Source organism: Panulirus ornatus, chromosome 10, assembly GCF_036320965.1.
Source record: "Panulirus ornatus isolate Po-2019 chromosome 10, ASM3632096v1, whole genome shotgun sequence".
Lineage (NCBI taxonomy): Eukaryota > Metazoa > Arthropoda > Malacostraca > Decapoda > Palinuridae > Panulirus > Panulirus ornatus.
In genome coordinates, this window is record NC_092233.1 from 4,841,039 (window position 1) to 4,857,235 (window position 16,197).

A 16,197-nucleotide genomic window follows, 5' to 3' on the forward strand; every position below is an offset into this window, starting at 1 on the left:
AAAGCTGTCAACGGAAACTGAAATTACATAGTTCTTAATTATATTAAGAAGTAAGCAAAAGTATGTAAAAGGAACATGTGATAAACACTGAAAAGAAATCTTTTACAGTTATGATAACAAATTGGCCAGTGCACTGTGGTAATGAATTTGCTGATTGTAGTTCATCCCCATTTTCACATTTTAGTGAAGATGTCTTGATGAATGTAGACTCCAGACTATAAACCCCAAAATGTTGGAGATAAAGGAATGAACTAGAACCACCATGTTAGCTTAGGAATGGAGAAAGAATATTTCCACTCATTCCCCGCATGTCGTAGAAGGCAACTAAAGGGGATGGGAGCGGGGGGCTAGAAACCCTTCCCTTGTATTTTAACTTTCTAAAAGGGGAAACAGAAGGAGTCACACAGGGAGGTCAAGAGAAAGGTGCAAGAGGTGAAAAAGAGGGCTAATGAGAGTTAGGGTGAGAGAGTATCGTTAAATTTTAGGAAGAATAAAAAGATGCTTTGAAAGGATGTAGATAAAGTGTGTAAGACAAGAGAACAAATGGGAACATCGATGAAGGGGGCAAATGGGGAGGTAATAACAAGTACTGGTGAAGTGAGAAGGAGATGTGATTATTTTGAAGGTTTGTTGAATGTGTTTGATGATAGAGTGGGAGATATAGGGTGTTTTGGTCGAGGTGGTGTGTGAAATGAGAGGGTCTGGGAGAATGGTTTGGTAATCAGAGAAGAGGTAGTGAAAGCTTTGAGGAAGATGAAAGTTGGCAAGGTGGCGGGTTTGGATGGTATTGCAGTGGAATTTATTTAAAAAGGGGATGACTGTGTTGTTGACTGGTAGGTGAGAATATTCATTGTATGTATGGTTCATGGTAAAGTGCCTGAGGATTGGCTGAATGCATGCATAGTGCTATTGTTTAAAGGCAAAGGGGATAAAGGTGAGTATTCAAATTACAGAAGTATAAGTTTGTTTAGTATTCCTGGGAATTTATATGGGAGGGTATTGATTGAGAGGGTGAAGGCATGTACAGAGCATCAAATTGGGGAAGATCAATGTGGTTTCAGAAGTGGTAGAGGATGTGTGGGTCAGGTGTTTGCTTTAAAGAATGTATGTGAGAAATACTTAGAAAAGCAAATGGATTTGTATGCAGCATTTATGGATCTGGAGAAGGCATATAATAAGAGTTGATAGAGATGCTCTGTGGAGGTATTAAGCATATATGGTGTGGGAGGTAAGTTGCTAGAAGCATTGAAAAGTTTTTATCAAGGATGTAAGGCATGTGTACAAGTAGGAAGAGAGGAAAGGGTGTGTGATGTCTCCATGGTTGTTTAATTTGTTTGTGGATGGGGTTGTTAGGGAGGTGAATGCAAGAGTTTTGGAGAGAGGGGCAAGTATGCAGTCTGTTAGGGATGAGAGGGCTTGGGAAGTGAGTCAGTTGTTATTTGTTGATGATACAGTGCTGGTGGCTGATTCAGGGTGAGATACTGCAGAAGTTGGTGACTGAGTTTGGTAAAGTGTGTGAAAGAAGAAAGCTGAGAGTAAGTGTGAATAAGAGCAAGCTTATTAGGTTCAGTAAGGTTGAGGGACAAGTTAATGGGAGGTAGGCTTGAATGGAGGAAAACTGGAGGAAGTGAAGTGTTTTAGATATCTGGGAGTGGATGGAACCATGGAAGTGGAAGTGAGTCACATGGTGGGGGATGGGGCGAAGGTTTGGGAGCATTGAAGAATGTGTGGAAGGCAAGAAAGTTATCTGAAACCAAAAATGGTTAGGTTTGAAGGAATAGTGGTTCCAACAATGTTATATGGGTGCAAGGCATGGGCTATAGATAGGGTTGTGTAGAGGAGGATGGATGTGTTGGAAATGAAATTATTTGAGATCAGTATGTGGTGTGAGGTGGTTTGATCGAGTAAGGAATGAAAGGGTAAGAGAGAAGTATGGAAATAAAAAGAGTGTGGTTGAGAGAGCAGAAGAGGATTTGTTGAAATGGTTCGGACAGATGGAGAGAATGTGTGGGGAAAGATTGACCAAGAGGATATATGTGTCTGAGGTGGAGGGAACAAGGAGAAGCAGGAGACCAAATTGGAGGTGGAAGGATGGAGTGAAAAAGATTTTGAGCGATTGGGGCTTGAACATACAGGAGGGCGAAACGCATGCAAGGAATAGAGTGAATTGGAACAATGTGGTATCCTGGTTGATATGCAGTCATTGGATTGAACCAGGGCATGTGAAATGTCTGGGATATACCATGGAAAGTTCTGTAGGGCCTGGATTTGGATATAGAGCAGAGGTTTCGGTGCATTACACATGACAGTTAGAGACTGAATGTGAACGATTGTGGCCTTTTTGTCTGTTTTCCTGGCGCACCCTCGATGAAGCAGGGCGTAGCGATGCTGTTTCCTGTGTGGTGGGGTAGTGCTAGGAAAGGGGAAAGTATGCAATTTGCGGGGGATAAGAGGGCTTAGGAAGTGAGTCAGTTATTGTTTGCTGATGATACAGAACTGGTGGCAGAGTTGAGTGAAAGACTGCAAAAGTTGGTGATAGAGTTTGGAAGACTGTGAAAGGAGAAAGTTAAGGGTAGATATGAATAAAAGCAAGGTTATAAGGTTTAGCAGGGTTAAGGAACTGGTTAGTTGTGGTGTAAGATTGAATGGAGAAAAATTGGTGGAAGTGAAGTGTTTTTGATACCTGAGAGTGGACATGGCAGTGAATAGAACCTTGGAAGCAGAAGTGAGTCATAAGTTGTTTAGGGTGCAAAGGTTCTGGGGGCACTGAAGAAAGTGTGGAAAGAGGGGTTGTTATCTGGGAGGGCAAAAATGGGTATATTTGAAGGAATAGGTCCCAACAATATTATATGGATGTGAGATATGGTCTATAGATAAGGAGGGTAGATGTGTTGGAAACAAAATATTTAAGGACAGTATGTGATGTTAGGGGGTTTGATCAAGTAAATAAAGAAAGGATAAAAGATGTGTTGTTGAGAAAGCAGAAGATGGTGTGCTGAAATGGTTTGGACAAATGGAGAGAATGGGTGAGGAAAGGTTGACAAAGGGGATATATGTGTCAAAAGTGGAGGAACAAGGAGAACAGGAAGACCCAACTGGAGATGGAAGGGAGGGAAAAAGATTTTGAGTGAATGGGACCTAAACATGCAGATGGATGAAAGATGTGCATGAGATAGATTGAATTAGAATGATGTGGTATACTGGGGTTAACGTGCAGGCAATGGACTAAACTAGGGCATGTGAAGTGTCCAGGGTAAACCATGGAAAGGTGTTAGGGGCCTTGTTATGGATGTGGAGCAGTGTTTTTGGTGCATTACACATATGACAGCTGGAGAATGGATGTGAACAGATGTAGCCTTTCTTTGTCTGTTCCTTGAATTGCTTTACTATTGCAGGAAATTGCAATCAAGCATGAAAATTATGTTCTTCAAAAGTGCTGCTTTAGACTCGCCCTTAGCCAGCCTATTGTTTAGCTCCATCTTTTTGAGGCTTAAAACATTCATCTTGTGCTTCATGCAAGACATACAGCTTAAAGAATCTGTCAGGCAATTGCTTACAATGCTGAAACGGGCCACTATTCACAATAGTAATGCAAGGTGCACAAAATACTCAAATATTCAAGACCAGCATGCATCACCACACCAGAAAGCACATGGGAGACAGCACCACAAAACTCCGAATGGTGAACCCACTAATTGCTGTGGCACAATGCATGCATGATTTGAAATTTTTGAAGTATCCTTATAAATTTCTCAATTTTTGTTTGGATAACAGCTGGTCACTAACCAATGTTGAAAAAATACGTTGTGTAGAGCATTTTGTTGGCTTGAATTATGGATAACAGACATTTTACTGTAGGTTATGGAGCCTTCTTGTAAGTGTAGGGTAAGTTTTCTGGATAGTGTACATGATTCCCACATAGGACATGTTTGGAGCATATAGTCTTGTTGACATTTGATTTCATAAACTGTTGGATTCTTGTAATATGTCTTGATTTTCATATAGCTGGTTGCTCATGGTGAGGTTGCTTTTTTCTTTGTTTTGTTTTTGTAATAGATAACTAGCTTGACTTTGTAGTCTTATCTCATGGTGTATATTCATCTGTTTTATATGCTGTTTATATCTGGTTGCAGTAATCTATTGTGTTTTGTTGTGTTGCTTGTTGTTTCTGCTTCTGTGAGCGGGTTTTGTATGAAGTATTTTAGTTCAGTTCAATTTCAATACTTTATTCCTTGGTAGAGGAACGGGATCCTGGTACTGGCATTAAGTACCCCAGGTATTTTAGTTGTTTGTCAGAGTTGGAGTTCTTATAGCCATTGTTGATAAAGGTCTGTTTGATATGCTGTGTTTTTCGTAACATTAAGAATCATAATAATATATTAAATAGACCCTTATCAGCAAGGGGTACATGAACTCCATCTTTGACTATTTAGTAAGGAACAGCAACCAGAACATAGGCCAAGACTACTACAGCTACATGCCCCAGCATTGCATTACAACCAATGAGCACCTAGCAGTACATGTACATCTGCTTACTGGTATTACCCAGTCTCATCCAGCTACCTGTGGTCATCACCATCTGCTCCACTGGCCTTTCCACACATTCCTGAAGATGATTTGATAGATTCAGATCAAAATGTCAAAACTTTCCACACATTCCTGAAGATGATTTGATAGATTCAGATCAAAATGTCAAAACAACTCATGGAGGTATGTTATAAAACCTCCCCATCCATATAAAAAGATATATTAAACAACTTGAAAAGTTTATGCTCTTTACATGCCTATTGAACACCTTTTTGCGTATGATTTTGCTAACATTAACAAGAAATGCTGATGGAAGGTAAAATCACTATTGGCTCAATGTATCAACAAAATATTGGTGACAATATTATGAAAGGTTTTACGCTGTAAAATATAGAAATTAAAGATGTGTGAACTACTGGCTTATGGAATTACTATGAACATCTATAATGATTAAAGACAAACTAAAAACATCATATTGAGATTGGTTAACTTAGTTGAGAATAAGTACTGGTATGTGTTCTAGACATATTCATTTAGCACAATAATACCACAGTTGCCCCTCTTGTAGCTATATATTCTTGGAGTGCTGTACACAATGCATTCATTTTTCTGTGCCATTGCGAATTTATACAGAGTAGGGGAGGACTATAAGACAAACATTTTCCCATTTATCTGAATTGGAATTTCGGATGTTTTTATATGTCACTGGATTGTTTATTTGGATAATAAGGTAAAAATTAAAGACTTTGAACCAGACAACATTAGATAAGGACACCCTGTATTCTATTTTCTCTCAGGAATTATGTTTTTGTCTCCTCCCGTGAAAATTGGTGTTATGTTAGCTAGCATCTAGCCATTAGGCACTTTCCCATCTAGCAATGATTTTTTTGATTAATTTGCTAATCAGAAAAGCTATTTGGCAGTTAGCTTCTTTCAGTGTTCTTGGGGAGTTGGTATCTGGACCTGTTGATATGTTCCATTAAAGTTTTTGTAGATATTTAATTGTTTCATTGTATTTAGTATTTCTAATGTCCAATTTTTCATAATCAGCGCCCTGAAATACGTTTTGTACTTATGGTATATTAGATGAATTTCTTATGGTGAACACCAAGGTGGGATGCCTGATTAAGAAGAGAAGGCTTTTCTTTAAAACTCCTGCAGGCATGTTAATCCTGCAAGGTATTTTTCTCAACATGTTTTTCCATCTGGCATGTTGCTGGAAGGTGGAGATAGAGTCTTTACTTTCACTTCTTTTAAAAGGACTTTTATTTTTTAATGCCAGACCACCTTGCTTGGACCTTGCAACTCTTTATTGATGTCTGTTTATGTGCCCATTATCATTTGATAATTGGCCAATAGAATTCTTGATTTTTTTCTTGTTTCTAATGTTTTTAAAAGAGTTCCTCAGGATTCTGTTCACTTTGAGAAATCCTTTTTTCAATTTTTTTTTAATAGTTCTGATTTTCATCCTGCACTCTGTAATTTTGAATACATTTCATGGTCTTGACTTTCACCACTGGACTTAGATACCCTGTAGACCTATTCTGTATGTTTAGTTATGCCTTTAGTTTATTCATCCACTGGCTCTTCCCATTTACAACTCCTTTTCATCCATCTAGTCCTGTGCTGGGTTGGGGTTCAGGGAAGGTATGGTCTGTGCAAGGGATAGGGGTTGGAGGAGGAGAGGGCCAGGCAAAAACTTGGGATCACTTAATAGAGAAAGTGTCTGTGTGGACTATGGCTACTAAAGCTCCCCAAATGATAGAAGCAAGGTTCAAGGCTGGCTTATGGCTTGCCATAGAAGCTATTACCTCTAAAGATTGTTTAGCATTAAAGACTTTATACAAGTTCTTTCCCAGCATTGAAAGAATCGGAGTGGTATAAGACCCATTACTTCGATGATAAATTTATACCATTATCTGAGAATGTAACCTGTTACACTTAATGAAATTCCACCTTTGGCAGTGGAACTAGATAAAGATGTCTTTGATATTTCTAGACAATTTCTCCCCAGTCGTATGTCACTCCTAATTATTATGCTACACTACATGCAACACAAATGCTCCATGGAACACCTTTCCAGTAGCCCCAAGATGATATGAATGTGATTTGGAGTCATGCCACAGAGGCATATGAATGTATAAAGAATAGGCTTATGAAGGAACATATGGGTGTTATGATAAAAGAAAAAGATGAGAAGGAAAAATTATATCATGACTATTTGATTCAGTGAAAAATGAGGAATGGAAGCCAAATAGTAGTCTGGATGGATGTTCACTTAATCTTAGTGAATAAGAACTGAGGATACATATGAAGTGATAGGTTGTATGCACTTGATTCTCTTTATGTCAGTGGGAATAGAGTTAATATAGATAGACAGAGGGTTAGATTGAATGAGAGATATGATGATTAAGATTCTTCATTAAGATTCTTTACTGTATATTTTATTACAGTCAAACAGTGGTGATGCAGAACATGTTTGTGAGTCAGCAGAACTCGGCCAAGTCTGCAGATGGTTCCCACCTTGGCAATTTGAGTGACCATGAGATTCAAGAGCAGCTTGAGTATTTCTTTGAAGATGTGTTTTTAGAATGTGAAGAAAAGTATGGGGAAATTGAAGAGATGTGCGTCTGCGATAACCAGTGCGACCACCTGCGAGGCAATGTTTATATTAAATTCAGGCGAGAAGAGGATGCTGTTAAGGCTGCAGAAGATTTGAACAATAGATGGTATATGTTCCGTCCAATCTACTGTGACTTGTGTCCTGTGGCTGACTTCCGAGAGGCATGTTGTAGGCAATTTGAAATGGGTCAGTGTGGTAAAGGAGGCTTCTGTAATTTTTGGCATGTGAAGCCAATCTCACATCACCTCCAAAACCAACTTGCCCGTTGGTCCCGCTCACGCCACAAGCATCAATCACAATCACGCTCAAGATCCCATGATAAGCCCTCTGAAAAGCATGCAGACAAGAACCACTATAGGTCTCGTTCACGCTCACGTGATCGTGACCGTCGGGACCGGAGAGGACGTTATTAAAAGGATGGGATATTTGTTCCGCTTTTTTCTTTTATTAATCTTTTACGTAAACAAAGTATAAGAGTTTACAACACCTAAGACATGAAACTGATACCAAAAAGAAGTCATATAATGTAATTATAACGTGTAAAATATACAAAACTTAGCAATTGCAAGCTATAGAAATTTGAATTGAAGAATTGTGGTTGAAGTTGTCTTCATTTTAGCAGGATACCTGACAGGATCTATTTTTTCTCTCATATATATATATATACTTAGAAAAGCAAATGGATTTGTATGTAGCATTTATGGATCTGGAGAAGGCATATGATAGAGTTGATAGAGATGCTCTGTGGAAGGTATTAAGAATATATGGTGTGGGAGGCAAGTTGTTAGAAGCAGTGAAAAGTTTTTATCGAGGATGTAAGGCATGTGTACGTGTAGGAAGAGAGGAAAGTGATTGGTTCTCAGTGAATGTAGGTTTGCGGCAGGGGTGTGTGATGTCTCCATGGTTGTTTAATTTGTTTATGGATGGGGTTGTTAGGGAGGTAAATGCAAGAGTTTTGGAAAGAGGGGCAAGTATGAAGTCTGTTGGGGATGAGAGAGCTTGGGAAGTGAGTCAGTTGTTGTTCGCTGATGATACAGCGCTGGTGGCTGATTCATGTGAGAAACTGCAGAAGCTGGTGACTGAGTTTGGTAAAGTGTGTGGAAGAAGAAAGTTAAGAGTAAATGTGAATAAGAGCATGGTTATTAGGTACAGTAGGGTTGAGGGTCAAGTCAATTGGGAGGTGAGTTTGAATGGAGAAAAACTGGAGGAAGTGAAGTGTTTTAGATATCTGGGAGTGGATCTGGCAGCGGATGGAACCATGGAAGCGGAAGTGGATCATAGGGTGGGGGAGGGGGCGAAAATTCTGGGGGCCTTGAAGAATGTGTGGAAGTCGAGAACATTATCTCGGAAAGCAAAAATGGGTATGTTTGAAGGAATAGTGGTTCCAACAATGTTGTATGGTTGCGAGGCGTGGGCTATGGATAGAGTTGTGCGCAGGAGGATGGATGTGCTGGAAATGAGATGTTTGAGGACGTGTGGTGTGAGGTGGTTTGATCGAGTGAGTAACGTAAGGGTAAGAGAAATGTGTGGAAATAAAAAGAGCGTGGTTGAGAGAGCAGAGGAGGGTGTTTTGAAGTGGTTTGGGCACATGGAGAGAATGAGTGAGGAAAGATTGACCAAGAGGATATATGTGTCGGAGGTGGAGGGAACGAGGAGAAGAGGGAGACCAAATTGGAGGTGGAAAGATGGAGTGAAAAAGATTTTGTGTGATCGGGGCCTGAACATGCAGGAGGGTGAAAGGAGGGCAAGGAATAGAGTGAATTGGAGCGATGTGGTATACCGGGGTTGACGTGGTCAGTGGATTGAATCAGGGCATGTGAAGCGTCTGGGGAAAACTATGGAAGGCTGTGTAGGTATGTATATTTGCGTGTGTGGACGTATGTATATACATGTGTATGGGGGTGTGTTGGGCCATTTCTTTCGTCTGTTTCCTTGCGCTACCTCGCAAACGCGGGAGACAGCGACAAAGTATAAAAAAAAAAAAAAAAAATATATATATAAAGTGCGTAAGACAAGGGAGCAAATGGGAACTTCAGTGAAGGGTGCAAATGGGGAGGTGATAACAAGTAGTGGTGATGTGAGAAGGAGATGGAGTGAGTATTTCGAAGGTTTGTTGAATGTGTTTGATGATAGAGTGGCAGATATAGGGTGTTTTGGTCGAGGTGGTGTGCAAAGTGAGAGGGTTAGGGAAAAAGATTTGGTAAACAGAGAAGAGGTAGTGAAAGCTTTGCGGAAGATGAAAGCCGGCAAGGCAGCAGGTTTGGATGGTATTGCAGTGGAATTTATTAAAAAAGGGGGTGACTGTATTGTTGACTGGTTGGTAAGGTTATTTAATGTATGTATGACTCATGGTGAGGTGCCTGAGGATTGGCGGAATGCGTGCATAGTGCCATTGTACAAAGGCAAAGGGGATAAGAGTGAGTGCTCAAATTACAGAGGTATAAGTTTGTTGAGTATTCCTGGTAAATTATATGGGAGGGTATTGATTGAGAGGGTGAAGGCATGTACAGAGCATCAGATTGGGGAAGAGCAGTGTGGTTTCAGAAGTGGTAGAGGATGTGTGGATCAGGTGTTTGCTTTGAAGAATGTATGTGAGAAATACTTAGAAAAGCAAATGGATTTGTATGTAGCATTTATGGATCTGGAGAAGGCATATGATAGAGTTGATAGAGATGCTCTGTGGAAGGTATTAAGAATATAAGGTGTGGGAGGAAAGTTGTTAGAAGCAGTGAAAAGTTTTTATCGAGGATGTAAGGCATGTGTACGTGTAGGAAGGGAGGAAAGTGATTGGTTCTCAGTGAATGTAGGTTTGCGGCAGGGGTGTGTGATGTCTCCATGGTTGTTTAATTTGTTTATGGATGGGGTTGTTAGGGAGGTAAATGCAAGAGTTTTGGAAAGAGGGGCAAGTATGAAGTCTGTTGGGGATGAGAGAGCTTGGGAAGTGAGTCAGTTGTTGTTCGCTGATGACACAGCGCTGGTGGCTGATTCATGTGAGAAACTGCAGAAGCTGGTGACTGAGTTTGGTAAAGTGTGTGGAAGAAGAAAGTTAAGAGTAAATGTGAATAAGAGCAAGGTTATTAGGTACAGTAGGGTTGAGGGTCAAGTCAATTGGGAGGTGAGTTTGAATGGAGAAAAACTGGAGGAAGTGAAGTGTTTTAGATATCTGGGAGTGGATCTGGCAGCGGATGGAACCATGGAAGCGGAAGTGGATCATAGGGTGGGGGAGGGGGCGAAAATTCTGGGGGCCTTGAAGAATGTGTGGAAGTCGAGAACATTATCTCGGAAAGCAAAAATGGGTATGTTTGAAGGAATAGTGGTTCCAACAATGTTGTATGGTTGCGAGGCGTGGGCTATGGATAGAGTTGTGCGCAGGAGGATGGATGTGCTGGAAATGAGATGTTTGAGGACAATGTGTGGTGTGAGGTGGTTTGATCGAGTGAGTAACGTAAGGGTAAGAGAGATGTGTGGAAATAAAAAGAGCGTGGTTGAGAGAGCAGAAGAGGGTGTTTTGAAGTGGTTTGGGCACATGGAGAGGATGAGTGAGGAAAGATTGACCAAGAGGATATATGTGTCGGAGGTGGAGGGAGCAAGGAGAAGAGGGAGACCAAATTGGAGATGGAAAGATGGAGTGAAAAAGATTTTGTGTGATCGGGGCCTGAACATGCAGGAGGGTGAAATGAGGGCAAGGAATAGAGTGAATTGGAGCGATGTGGTATACTGGGGTTGACGTGCTGTCAGTGGATTGAATCAGGGCATGTGAAGCGTCTGGGGTAAACCATGGAAAGCTGTGTAGGTATGTATATTTGTGTGTGTGGACGTATGTATATACATGTGTATGGGGGTGGGTTGGGCCATTTCTTTCGTCTGTTTCCTTGCGCTACCTCGCAAACGCGGGAGACAAAAAAAAAATATATATATATATATATATATATATATATATATATATATATATATATATATATATATATATATATATATATATGAGAGGACAAGAGCAAGGGAAGGAGTAGCACTACTCCTGAAACAGGAGTGGTGGGAGTATGTGATAGATTGTAAGAAAGTAAACTCTAGATTGATATGGGTAAAACTGAAAGTTGATGGAGAGAGATGGGTGATTATTGGTGGATATGCACCTGGGCATGAGAAGAAGATCATGAGAGGCAAGTGTTTTGGGAGCAGCTGAATGAGTGTGTTAGTGGTTTTGATGCACGAGACCGGGTTATAGTGATGGGTGATTTCAGTGCAAGGTGAGTAGTGTGGCAGTTGAGGGAATAATTGGTATACATGGGGTGTTCAGTGTTGTAAATGGAAATGGTAGAGAGCTTGTAGATTTATGTGCTGAAAAAGGACTGGTGATTGGGAATACCTGGTTTAAAAAGAGAGATATACATAAGTATACGTATGTAAGTAGGAGAGATGACCAGAGAGCATTATTGGATTACGTGTTAATTGATAGGCGCGCGAAAGAGAGACTTTTGGATGTTAATGTGCTGAGAGGTGCAACTGGAGGGATGTCTGATCATTATCTTGTGGAGGCGAAGGTGAAGATTTGTAGAGGTTTTCAGAAAAGAAGAATGTTGGGGTGAAGAGAGTGGTGAGAGTAAGTGAGCTTGGGAAGGAGACTTGTGTGAGGAAGTACCAGGAGAGACTGAGTACAGAATGGAAAAAGGTGAGAACAAAGGAGGTAAGGGGAGTGGGGGAGGAATGGGATGTGTTTAGGGAAGCAGTGATGGCTTTTGCAAAAGATGCTTGTGGCACGAGAAACATGGGAGGTGGGCAGATTAGAAAGGGTAGTGAGTGGTGGGATGAAGAAGTAAGATTATTAGTGGAAGAGAAGAGAGAGGCATTTGGACGATTTTTGCAGGGAAATAATGCAAATGAGTGGGAGATGTATAAAAGAAAGAGGCAGGAGGTCAAGAGAAAGGTGCAAGAGGTGAAAAAGAGGGCAAATGAGAGTTGGGGTGAGAGAGTATCATTAGATTTTAGAGAGAATAAAAAGATGTTTTGGAAGGAGGTAAATAAAGTGCATAAGACAAGGGAACAAATGGGAACTTCAGTGAAGGGGCTAATGGGAAGGTGATAACAAGTAGTGGTGATGTGAGAAGTATTTTGAAGGTTTGTTGAATGTGTTTGAGTGGCAGATACAGGGTGTTTTGGTCGAGGTGGTTTGCAAAGTGAGAGGGTTTGGGTGCATGATTGGGTAAACAGAGAAGGGGTAGTAAAAGCTTTGCGTAAGATGAAAGCCGGCAAGGCAGTGGGTTTGGATGGTATTGCAGTGGAATTTACTAAAAAAGGGGGTGACTGTATTGTTGACTGGTTGGTAAGGTTATTTAATGTATGTATGATTCATGGTGAGGTGCCTGAGGATTGGCGGTATGCTTGCATAGTGCCATTATACGAAGGCAAAAGGGACAAAGGTGAGTGCTCAAATTACAGAGGTATAAGTTTGTTGAGTATTCCTGGTAAATTATATAGGAGGGTATTGATTGAGAGGGTGAAGGCATATACAGAGCATCAGATTGGGGAAGAGCAGTGTGGTTTCATTAGTGGTAGAGGATGTGTGGATCAGGTGTTTGCTTTGAAGAATGTATGTGAGAAATACTTAGAAAAGCAAATGTATTTGTATGTAGCATTTATGGATCTGGAGAAGGCATATGATAGAGTTGATAGAGATGCTCTGTGGAAAGTATTAAGAATATAAGGTGTGGGAGGCAAGTTGTTAGAAGCAGTGAAAAGTTTTTATCGAGGATGTAAGGCATGTGTACGTGTAGGAAGAGAGGTAAGTGATTAGTTCTCAGTGAATGTAAGTTTGTGGCAGGGGTGCGTGATGTCTCCATGGTTGTTTAATTTGTTTATGGATGGGGTTGTTAGGGAGGTTGATACAAGAGTTTTGGAAAGAGGGGCAAGTATGCAGTCTGTTGTGGATGAGAGAGCTTTGGAAGCGAGTCAGTTGTTGTTTGCCGATGATACAGCGCTGGTGGCTGATTCATGTGACAAACTTCAGAAGCTGGTGACTGAGTTTGGTAAAGTGTGTGAAAGAAGAAAGCTGAGAGTAAATGTGAATAAGAGCAAGGTTATTAGGTACAGTAGAGTTGAGGGGTCAAGTCAATTGGGAGGTAAGTTTGAATGGAGAAAAACTGGAGGAAGTGAAGTGTTTTAGATATCTAGGAGTGGATTTAGCAGCAGATGGAACCATGGAAGCAGAAGTGAATCATAGGGTGGGGGAGGGGGCGAAAATTCTGGGAGCGTTGAAGAATGTGTGGAAGTCGAGAACATTATCTCTGAAAGCAAAAATGGGAATGTTTGAAGGAATAGTGGTTCCAACAATGTTGTATGGTTGCGAGGCGTGGGCTGTAAATAGAGTTGTGCAGAGGAGGGTGGATGTGCTGGAGATGAGATGTTTAAGGACAATGTGTGGTGTGAGGGGGTTTGATGGAGTAAGTAATAATAGGGTAAGAGAGATGTGTGGCAATAAAAAGAGTGTGGTTGAGAGAGCAGAAGAGGATGTTTTGAAATGGTTTGGTCACATGGAGAGAATGAGTGAGGAAAGATTGACCAAGAGGATATATGTGTCGGAGATGGAGGGAACGAGGAGAAGTGGGAGACCAAATTGGAGGTGGAAAGATGGAGTGAAAAAGATTTTGAGTGATCAGGGCCTGAACATGCAGGAGGGTGGAAGGCGTGCAAGGAATAAAGTGAATTGGAACGATGTGGTATACCGGGGTCGACTTGCTGTCATTGGATTGAACCAGGGCATGTGAAGCGTCTGGGGTAAACCATGGAAAGTTCTGTGGGGCCTGGATGTGGAAAGGGAGCTGTGGTTTCGGTGCATTATTACTTACTCATTACTTACTCAATCAAACCCCCTCACACCACATATTTCCTCAAACATTTCATTTCCAGCACATCCCCCCTCCTCCGCACAACTCTATCTATAGCCCACGCCTCGCAACCATATAACATTGTTAGAACCACTATTCCTTCAAACATACCCATTTTTGCTTTCCAAGATAACGTTCTCTCCTTCCACACATTCTTCAACGCCCCCAGAACTTTCACCTCCTCCTCCACCCTATGATTCACTTCTGCTTCCATGGTTCCATCTGCTGCCAAATCCACTCCCAGATATCTAAAACACTTCACTTCCTGCAGGTTTTCTCCATTCAAACTTACCTCCCAGTTGACTTGTCCCTCAACCCTACTGTACCTGATAACCTTGTTCTTATTCACATTTACTCTCAGCTTTCTTCTTTCACACACTTTACCAAACTCAGTCACCAGCTTCAGCCGTTTCTCACCTGAGTCAGCCACCAGCGCTGTATCATCAGCGAACAACAACTGACTCACTTCCCAAGCTCTCTCATCCACAACAGACTGCATACTCACCCCTCTTTCTAAAACTCTTACATTCACCTCCCTTACATCCCCATCCATAAACAAATTAAACAACCTTGGAGATATCATGCACCCCTGCCACAAACCAACATTCACTGAGAACCAATCACTTTCCTCTCTTCCTACATGTACACATGCCTTACATCCTCGATAAAAACTTTTCCCTGCTTCTAACAACTTGCCTCCCACACCATATATTCTTAATACCTTCCACAGAGCATCTCTATCAACTCTATCATATGCCTTCTCCAGATCGATAAATGCTACATACAAATCCATTTGCTTTTCTAAGTATTTCTCACATACATTCTTCAAAGCAAACATTTGATCCACACATCCTCTACCACTTCTGAAACCACACTGCTCTTCTCCAGTCTGATGCTCTGTATATGCCTTCACCCTCTCAATCAATACCCTCCCATATAATTTCCTAGGATTACTCAACAAACTTATACCTCTGTAATTTGAGCACTCACCTTTGTCCCCTTTGCCTTCGTACAATGGCACTATGCAAGCATTCCACCAATCCTCAGGCACCTCACCATGGGTCATACATACATTAAATAACCTTACCAACCAGTCGACAATACAGTCACCCCCTTTTTTAATAAATTCCACTGCAATGCCATCCAAACCCGCTGCCTTGCCAGCTTTCATCTTTCGCAAAGCTTTTGCTACCTCTTCTCTGTTTACCAAATCATTCTCCCTAACCCTCTCACTTTGCACACCACTTTGACCAAAACACCCTATTTCTGTCACTCATCAAACACATTCAACAAACCTTCAAAATACTCACTTTATCTCCTTCTCACATCACCACTACTTGTTATCACCTCCCCATTTGCCCCATTCACTGAATATATAAATGAATAAAGGCAGCAAATATGAATTATGTACATGTGTATATATGTACATGTCTGTGTATGTATATATGTGTTGAAATGTATAGGTATGTATATGTGTGTGTGGACATGTATGTACATACATGTTTGTGTGGGTGGGTGGTGCCATTCTTTTGTGTGTTTCCTTGCGCTACCTTGCTAACGCGGAAAACAGCAACAAAGTATAATGAATATATTTTTCTTTTATACTATTCGCCATTTCCCGCATTAGCGAGGTAGCGTTAAGAACAGAGGACTGGGCCTTTGAGGGAATATCCTCACCTGGCCCCCCTTCTCTGTTCCCTCTTTTTGAAAATTAAAAAAGAATGAGAGGGGAGGATTTCCAGCCCCCCGCTCCCTTCCCTTTTAGTCGCCTTCTATGACACGCAGGGAATACGTGGGAAGTATTCTTTCTCCCCTATCCCCAGGGATAGTAACGAATATATGTATATATGATGTATATACAGTATTTAGAATCACCTGAGGACCTTTCTCTAGGCTGTGCTACATCCTATCAACTCTTTCCTTAACTTTTTCCTTTCACTTGCCATCCCAAATTGAACACTATCTATTGCAGCTTCAAGCTGAAATCTGCCATCAGTACAATGTTGTTAGAAAATACAACACCTGACACTTCCCAGGCCCCCTTCTTTCCCGACAGATTGCATACTTGTCCTTGTCTGCAAGAACCTTTGATTTACTTCCCTCACCATCCCAACCATAAACAGATTTAACAGACATGGTGGCTTCACACACCTTGAACTGCTAACC

At 41.1% G+C, this 16,197-nt stretch overlaps 1 protein-coding gene across 3 annotated transcripts in view; it reads left to right on the forward strand.

Moving 5' to 3' along the window:
• Nucleotides 1-16,197, forward strand: part of LOC139750738 (splicing factor U2af 38 kDa subunit-like) — a 144,683-nt gene that overhangs the window by 20,708 nt on the left and 107,778 nt on the right. The window contains exon 3 of one of the 3 annotated variants that reach the window (XM_071665437.1): nt 6,981-8,662. The exons of the other annotated variants lie outside the window; for them this stretch is intronic. Coding sequence (XP_071521538.1) covers nt 6,981-7,563 — 583 coding nt within the window. The 3' untranslated portion in view covers nt 7,564-8,662. Of the gene's footprint in view, nt 1-6,980; nt 8,663-16,197 lie in introns of those variants that run through there. 3 annotated transcript variants of the gene reach the window in all.